Source organism: Pteropus alecto, unplaced genomic scaffold (genome assembly GCF_000325575.1).
Source record: "Pteropus alecto unplaced genomic scaffold, ASM32557v1 scaffold113, whole genome shotgun sequence".
NCBI classification, from domain to species: Eukaryota; Metazoa; Chordata; class Mammalia; order Chiroptera; family Pteropodidae; genus Pteropus; species Pteropus alecto.
The window spans coordinates 7896876-7905724 of NW_006433949.1; the positions used below are offsets into that span (position 1 = coordinate 7896876).

General features: G+C 59.1%; 1 protein-coding gene and 1 pseudogene across 3 annotated transcripts in view; both read left to right on the top strand.

The window, feature by feature from the left end:
* CABIN1 (calcineurin binding protein 1) overlaps positions 1–8849 on the top strand; it is a 141873-nt gene that overhangs the window by 128917 nt on the left and 4107 nt on the right. For all 3 annotated transcript variants that reach the window (XM_015586813.2, XM_025044510.1, XM_006908678.3), the window contains exons 30-34: positions 1–89; positions 752–848; positions 1668–2342; positions 3665–3739; positions 6785–7067. The exon at positions 1–89 is cut by the window's left edge and continues 78 nt beyond it. In XM_015586813.2, coding sequence (XP_015442299.1) covers positions 1–89; positions 752–848; positions 1668–2342; positions 3665–3739; positions 6785–7067 — 1219 coding nt within the window. The remainder of the gene's footprint in view (positions 90–751; positions 849–1667; positions 2343–3664; positions 3740–6784; positions 7068–8849) is intronic.
* Positions 2882–3004, top strand: LOC112477290 (annotated as a pseudogene).

Genomic DNA, 8849 nt, shown 5'->3' on the forward strand with positions numbered 1-8849 from the left:
CTGTTACTCAAGGTGCTGGCCCAGCTCCGGGACCACAGCACCCTGCTGAAGGTGTCCTCCATGCTACAGCGGACCCCGGACCAGGGCAAGTGAGTACAGCATACCTCGATCCCGTCCACCCAGGGCGTCTCTACGCTGGTTGGGGAACCCAGACTAACCCTTCTCCTCAGGGGCCTCTCAGTTCCAGAGTCGGGAACCTAAATAGCGTTGCCCCTGTCCCGGGCACCTGGGGCAACACATCATTGCAGGTGAAAGCCAGTAATAACAGGCCAGGCAACAGGAGGGCCTGGGCCTCAGAGGTAACCAAGGATCCTTCTGCCAGAAAGGATGGGGCAGAGAGGATCGAGGGACATCTGCTACAGCGGCCACTTGCAGGAGGTGTGAGAGATCCCAGGAGAGGCACAGCTCAGATGTGGTCTGGCCTGAGCCTTCACACTGCCAGCTGAGCCGGAAGCTGTCCTCCATGCCTGCATTGCCTCCCCTCCCCAGTGTCTCATTCACCTGCCCGGGGCCAGGAGCTGGGGAGGGGCCTTCAGCTGGGACCAGGAGAGCACTGGGACAGGCTTATGGGAGGAAAGCCAGAGATCCTCAGCTCTCGCTGAAGGCAAGCTTCTGGGGAGCAGACCCCAGGCAGATGGGCAGGGGGGACACTGAAGAAGCAGTCTCGGGGCAGGGAGGGCTCAGGTATCCAGCTGTGCTGCGTGGCTCTGACACTCTGCCACCCTCTCTGGCCACCCCCGTGTGCCTGCAGGAAGTATCTACGAGATGCTGACCGCCAGGTCCTGGCACAGCGGGCCTTCATCCTCACTGTGAAGGTGCTGGAGGACACACTGAGCGAGCTCGCAGAGGTATGCCGCCCGCAGCCCCTCTCCTTTCCCCGGTGGCGGCCCAGGTCCTGCCACTCACACACCAGTGCCCTTAGACAGGCCCCCGTGTCTCCACCTGCGGAGCAACACCCTCCTGCCTCCCCGATGGAACGAATGCACTGGCACTTAGTGAGGTCCTGACTCACGAGGCAGACATGGACTTGTGGTCAGTGAGGGTGGCAGTGACATTCCCCAGGTTGCTCCCTGTCCCAGCCGGGTGAGCTCAGGTAACAGCAGCTGTAATGACAAAGCAGATGGCAAAGCTGGCTGTCCCCTCACCCAGCTGGCTTCCCACACGCTGAACAAGGCCTCTGAAAGCACCCTGTCACACGGTCCCTTCTCACCCTCTGAGGCAGATGCAGTCCTTGTCTCATTTCACAGCTGAGCACCCTGAGGCCCAGGAGGTTAGGTCTCCAGCTTAGCAGGTGGCACTGTTGAGACCTGTGCCAGGGCAGTCTGCTGGCAGTGCCACCTGAGACCCTTGTCTTGGCCTTTGTACACTGGGGTCACATGAGAGCCCATGACGGGGGGACTCGGCCCTGTGCCCGTCATGGCCAGGCCTTTTCTTCCACAGCAGTGCCACCACCAGAGCCCCGTTGGCCCCTCTCAAGGCTGGAGGTCCAGAGCATAGAGGACCATCCTCATGCGGGTCTCCAGGCTCAGCCCTGGCCCGCAAGCAGATGGGCAGAGCCAGAGTGGCCTGGACAGCAGAGGCCCGGGAGGGGCACACCTGATGCCCAGGCATGCTCTGTTGTGGAGACACCGAAGACATGGAGTCTTTGACCTTCCATTTTCTCACAGGGGTCAGAACACCCAGGGCCCAAGGCCTGTGGCCTCCCCGGAGCCAGGATGACCACCGACGTCTCCCACAAGGCCAGTCCCGAGGATGGCCAAGAGGGCCTCCCGCACCCCAAGAAGCCCCCTCTGGCTGATGGCTCGGAGCCAGGGGCCGAGCCAGGGGGCAAAGTGTGTCCCCTCAACCACCGGCCTATGACCATGGATGCGGGAGACAGCGCAGACCAGGGCGGGGAGCAGAAGGACAAGGAGAGCCCCCGGGCAGGGCCCACTGAACCCATGGACACGGGCGAGGCTGCTGCTCGCCGCTTGGACCCAGAGCAGGCACTGCCCCTGCCGCCAGGCCGCTCCCCTCGCGACCGGGCGCCTGAGAGCCGGCCAGCCGAGCTGTCCCTGGAGGAGCTGAGCATCAGCGCCCGGCAGCAGCCCAGTCTGCTCACACCGGCCCAGCCAGCCCCCACCGCCTCAGCCACCACCACCACCACGGCCAGGGTAGGCAGCCACCCCGAGGAGCCGCCCCCACGGCCCAGCCGCAAAAGGAAGCTCCTGGAGGACACAGAGTCCGGCAAGACCCTCCTGCTGGACGCCTACCGTGTGTGGCAGCAGGGCCAGAAGGGCATGGCCTATGACCTGGGCCGCATTGAGAGGATCATGTCTGAGACCTACATGCTCATCAAGCAGGTTGGTGGCCGTGGGGTGTGTCTGGGGTTCTCTTCTCTTAGAGGGCCATGCCCGTTCTGCCCAGGTGTGCCAGGGCCTGCCCTTGGGCATAGGTGTTAGATGTCATTCCTGCCCCACCTCTGATGTCCACTTCCCTACATCTGAGGTTTCTTAAAATGTACATGCCATAGATTTAGTGTCAGATAAATGAGCGTGTCAAGCCATCGTGTTACAATTTTGTCACTATACCTCACTAAAACTGAGTGAAATGTGACAATAAAAAAAAGAGCTTTAAAAAGTCTGTATTCAATCTCGAAGGAAGCGAAACCACTTTGCAGAAATCTTATCAAATCCAGCACAGGAAGATGGGACCCCCTGAATCCCCCACAGTGACAGGGCTCTGGAATACTTCTTCAGAGACCTTTGTGGCTGTCATCCGAAGGTGGCTGCAGCGCCCTCAGTGTGTGAGGAGGCTCTGTCGCCCTTCTGATTTTGCCTTCCTCTTTTTCTTAATGCATTAGGCACATAGCTTTTCCTCTATTTAAAATGGTTTCCACAAGGTCTGTGGCCATGCCACCCTGAATGTGTCTGATCTCATCTGATCTCAGAAGCTAAGCAGGGTTGGGCCTGGTTAGTACTTGGATGGGAGACCACCTAGGAAGACCACCTAGGTGCTGTAGGTGTTAAAAAATAAAATAAAATAAAATAAGAAAAGAAAATAAAATGGTTTCCACAGGAAGAACCCCAGAACTGCAATGACTGGCACAAACAGGGTGACCATCATGATATGCAATTTCTTCCCAAACGGTGTCAATTTGCAATGCCACTTTTGAGAGTGCCTGTTTTATCAACGCCTCACCAGCTTCCAGTGTTAACTTTTATTTGTTTTTGTTGCTGATTAAGTAAGATAAAAACAAGCCTTACATTCCCTGCCAAGGGTGGGCCCTCGCCCGGCATTGCCCACCCCAGCATGGCTGCTCCCGACACTCTAGATCGTCTCCCTCACCCTGCCCACCGCTCATCCAAGGTGGCCCCCACACCTCCCTGGCCTTGTTCCCACCTCCCTGTGCCTCGGCTCTCAGTCTCTGGGTCAGATCAGACCTGCCCACCACCCAGACCTCAGATTCCAAAAGGCCCTGCGTCCTGCTAGCCTCAGCTCCGGAGGATGTGATAACATGGCCACAGAAATGATCTTGACATGGACAGACGGACCAGAGCTGTGGCCCTGCAGGGCAGACCCAGGAGATAGATGGACACCTGCCCGGGCTTCCCAGGTCTTCATAGGAGCTAGTCTGCAAGTTCCAAGTGACAGGCCTTCTGACCTCAGGCATTTCCTTACTCAGGTGGATGAGGAGGCTGCGCTGGAACAGGCTGTGAAGTTCTGTCAGGTGCACCTTGGGGCTGCTGCTCAAAGACAGGTAAGCCTGACCCAACGGGCCCCATGCCGGGGTCCCCAGGCTGCAGGCAAAAGAGTAGGTACACCCCAGATAGGGACTGTTCCTGTGGTCAGCGGGGCTGAGGAGAGATGGGCGGGAGGCAGCTGAACCTCACACCCACAGGGAGCCCCTGACCACCGGCTTGGGTGGGGCACCATCATATGGTGGATGGAGCCTTGGCAGGCCCAGACCCCAGCTCTGTGTGTGTGACTGGAGGGGTACCCTCACCTCAGCTACCTTTTCTGTAAATGGGGAAGATGACCTCACCTGAAAAGGTTACTCCATTTAGGACAGAGAAGGAGGAAGTGATGTTGCAGCCAGATTAAGAGCCAAGTGGGTGGGGGTAGTTGGCGTTTATTCTGCAGGGGAGGGAGCAGGATGGTGACGTGACCTCACTGTGTTTTAGAAAGACCTCTGGCTGTTGGGTGGGGAGTGACAGGTGGGGCCAAGAGACCTGAGAAGGTAGGCTGCAAGACTTGGTGACAGGAAGGAGGGATGAACCTCCCAGATCTCCTAGATCTTTGCCTGGGAGGGCCCCAGCCAGGGCTGAGAATCTCTCAAGGCAGAGGCTGAGTAGGCATAACGGTTAGGGGCCCACGCCCAGAGGGGTAGTCCAGGCTGGAGCCCTGAGTATAGGTGTCCCCGAAGCCACTGATGTGGAGCTGGCAGAGGGCACAGGTGGGGCTAAGTTCCGAGACCAGTGCCAGCTCGGAGAGAATCCTGACCAGCCAGGGCCCCAGCCAGGGCTGAGAATCTCTCAAGGCAGAGGCTGAGTAGGCATAACGGTTAGGGGCCCACGCCCAGAGGGGTAGTCCAGGCTGGAGCCCTGAGTATAGGTGTCCCCGAAGCCACTGATGTGGAGCTGGCAGAGGGCACAGGTGGGGCTAAGTTCCGAGACCAGTGCCAGCTCGGAGAGAATCCTGACAGGACCGATTGGTGTCCAGGAAGGAGAGCGCGCCCATGGGCTGGCCGGCCAGCATGCCGGGGCAGCAGGATGGGACCAACTGGATTTGGGGCTCAGAGACTAGGGCTGGGTTTTTTTTGTTGTTGTTTAATTCAAAATTATTGGGATAACGTTGATTAATAAAATCAAATAAGTTTCAAGTGTGCAGTTCAACAGTATGCCATGTATATTGCATTGTGTGTTCATCCCCCAGAGTTAGATTTCTTTCCATCACCAAATATTTGACCCCTTTTACTCTTATCTACCTCCCTCCTCCCCCACTGCCTCTAGTAACCACTAATCCACTGTCCAAGACCAGGGCTATTTTTGAGTAGTTGGGCTGGGGAGGTGCTGGGGCTGAAGGAGAGACGTCTCCCCGGGAGAGACCCAGCTCAAGGGACGGCCCTTTGGGCAGGGTCTAGCCAGCAGAGAAAGGGAGCACCCTCTCTGAGGCACGGTGGGGGGCACCCCAGTACCCCTGTTCAATATTGCTGAGCGGGCATCTTTCGGCACCCCACGTAGGTGTTTCTGCAGGAGTTACCCCGGGCCAGGGTCACTGGGTCAAATGGCAGGGACTTGCCACTTGAATAGGTGCAGTCTCTTGTCCCCAGGGTGGGGCCGACTGCCCTTGGCCCGACTGCCCTTGGCCCGGTTGCGCAAGCGAGCAGGCCTTGCCCTGCAGCCCTGGGGCTTCTGCTCAGTGGATGGGCCACAGACTTCTGCCTGGGCTCTGGGTCTGAGGAAGCCTAGGGGTTCAGCCTTGACCAAGCAGGCTGTGGGCTGCACGGGTGGGCCAATCCCCCAGCCCAGAGCCAGACTCCCTGGAGAGACGTGCCCTGCCAGCCAGCAGTCCCCACCACTCTGTTATTGCCAGAGTGACAAAGGGGCTCCCATTCCTTAGATGAGGAGATTGATACCCAAAGAGGACCAGCACCCTAATATAATACTGTATACAACTGTAATTGAAAAACTAAAACATTATTTTAAAAAACTAAACAAAACAGAGGACCAGCACCTAGCTACAGCCTGGCCTGCCAGAGGAGTCCAGGAAAGGACTTCAGGAAATCTGCCTAGGGACAGTCACAGCCGTCCTGGGCCCACCTCTGGCCCGTGCTGGAAAGAGGTGGCTGTGGCCTTCAGAGCCCGCTGCTCCTGCCCCTCAGGGAGTGTCTATTTTGCTGAGGGCATGTCCCAGTTGTCATGGCAGCCCAGAAGGAGCTCTGGACATCATTGGAGGCTCAGTGCCATCATCTGCAGCTGAGGCCCAGGAGGACAGGGACGCAGAGCTTAACTTCCCTCTGGAATGTCTGCTCATGAGAAACAGGACTGTCCTGCCCAGCCTCCCACTGGAGGCCTAGACTCATCCCAGACGCCCACCCCTGGCAGTCTCAGGGTGACCGCACCACATGCAGCTGGGAATGGCGTGTCTCAAGCAAGACAAGTGTCAGAAGAGGCCGAGTCCTCAGGGGAGCCCGCTCTCCTGACCACCGAGGTGCCCCCGACAGGCATGAGAGTCCCATACTGGGGTCTGAGGGCTGGGGATCCACTTACATGCTGTCACACAGCCCCTCAGCTCTGCTCTGGGCTTTACTAGTGCCCTGTCCCACCTTGCAGCATGTCGCTGCACGAGCTGTGCTGTCACACCTGTTGGGAGAGGGTGGGCTTTCAGTGCAGAGTAGAAGAGGCCCTGTGGCAGAGGGAAGGAGCTATGTAGACCAACACAGGGAGGCCCCACAGGGATAGAAAACTGAAGGCCTGTGGTGCAGGTGGCTGCTGGGGCCTCTGTGGCCAGGCTGCAGGCAGAGGGCCAGGTGGGGGACAGCATTGGACACCATAACTTCAGGGCTGCAGCCTTGATCCCAGGGAGCTGACTCTTGTGGTGGCACCCCAGCTCTCTCAACCAGTGGCCCTTGGGAATTTGCCCTCGAGGACTGACCTTTGCCACTTCAGTCCCCACATCAGGCACTGTGGTGCTGTGAGTGAGGGCTGCGTTGGTGGTCCTGGGCCTAGACAGGTGTCCTGTGGGGCCATATGGGCTCAGGGCTGCCGAGCTAGCCTTCCTCACCTCCCCTTTGTCCTCACAGGCTGCAGGGGACACACCCACCACCCCAAAGCACCCCAAGGACAGCCGAGAGAACTTCTTCCCTGCAGCCGTGGCCCCTACACCCCCTGATTCTGTGCCAGCAGATGCTCTCCAACGGCCCAGTGACACCCACACCAAGCCTCGCCCTGCACCAACTGCCACCACAGCTGGCATCACCTGCCCTTCCTCAGCATCAGTCTCCACCCCAGACCCATCCAAGGACCCTGAGTCCCCCCGGCCACATGGGCCTGAGGCCACCCCCAGCATGGCCTCTCTGGGCCCAGGTGAGTCCTATCCTGTCCATCTGGGGTGTGAGGCCTGGCTGAGCCAAAGCTTGGCCCAGGCCCTGGCTGTCAGCTGGCACCAAGTCCTGCTCCTTGCCTGGAGAATGTGGGTGGGGGGTGGGAGGGGTGGGCAGGACAGCCTCCAGCCTGGAGATCCTGAGGAGCACTTCACAGAGGTGAGGGTGGGGGTGGGGCAGCCCTGCTGGTCTGCTCATCAGCCACTAGCCCCAGTGGGCACATCCTGCACCCACCACTGTCTTAAACCAACTTTCTGGTGCCTCAGTCTCCCCATCAGTAAAAAGTGGATGATGAAACCACCGCCCTCACACAGATGTGGCCAGAAGGGGGAGAGGGAGGGAGGGAGGGAGCATGGACATCCTATGGGTGTACCTAGGCCTTTGATTTCTCCTCCCTCAGAGCCTTAAGATAAATAGATAAAGAGATAAAATAGAAGGAGATTCTGGAGGGGAGAGGAGGTCCTGACCTTGAGCAGACACGTGACCTCAGGCCTGTGAGCAGGCCCTGAGCCCCTGCTGAGTGGGGTCAGACCTGCTCGGGTCCCCATGCCCCGGTGGGCAAGACTGACACCAGCCAAGATGGGGGCAGAGACGGTTGGTAGGCTGATGAAGGAAAAGGGACAGGGCGAGGTGTCTCCATTAGTGGGAGGGAGGGTGCCCTTGTTTCTTCTAAACCCAGGATGCCATGGGAATGGCAGCCCCGGGCAGGGGCAGATAAGGACCAGGGAGGGGCAGATAAGCCTGAGACCTTCCCAGGAGGAGGCCCTGAAGTGGAACCTCAAAGGCCACTGGGCAAGAGAAGAGTGAGCAAGGCACTGTAGGCCTGGCGGCAGGTGGCTCCTGATGGGCCAGGCGCTCAGTACTCCGCCCCTGCCCCACCAGCTCTCCCTGCACATCCACGCCTGCCTCGCGGAGTGACCTGCCTGTCTTTTTGGGCTGCCACAGGTGGCTGGTGTTTGGCTGGGCTGGCCATGTTGGGATGGGTGTCCCCAGTGGTTTCCGGAGTTTTCTGGGCTGGTGTCAGGGCCAGGCTAGGACAGGCACATCTCCCCAGAATCCCCTCTCCCAGTAAAAGCACCGGGAAGGAGCAACCCAGCAGGGTCCCGGTTCCCCACATGTGACAGGGTCGCCTGGCAGTGTGGCTGCATCTGCCACTCCTGGTGACCAGTGGGGTAGGTTCGGGTGGACAGGGAGGGCGGAGCCTGCCCCGCAAAGGTGCCCAGAAGACTAGAGGGTGGGGTGTGCAGGCCTGGAGCTGAAGCTGGGGAAGGCAACACACGAGGTCGTGAGCCACTTGGGAGATCAGGCATTGTCCTCAAGGTGTAAGAGAGGAGGGCAGCCTTAGAGGAGACCTTGATGGGCGCTCTCCCCAAGGGGGAAAGGCCTTTTCCCAATGGGAGTGTCTCTAGCACAGGCCTTCCAACCAACTCCAGCCAGAGGGAAGGTGGCTAGGAGTGTCCACTCCTGACTTTCTGCCTGCCAGGGCCTGAGACAGGTGAGGGTGCTCTCAGGCTTCCCTGGTCACTAGGGAAAATATCACCCACCCATCCAGGCCAGGCTGACCAGGGCCATTGGCCTCATAGATGCACCCCGTAGGGGAGCTCACGGTCAACCATGGGCATCAGGGGAGGCTCCTGATCATGTGTCTCCCCTGGCACCACCTGTCACTGCCCACCCCCCACCCCCACCTCTGTGCCACACACATGCAGTTGCTTGCTAATCTCCTTGTTTGTCGGGTGTCTGTCCATCACAAGGCAGGACCTGG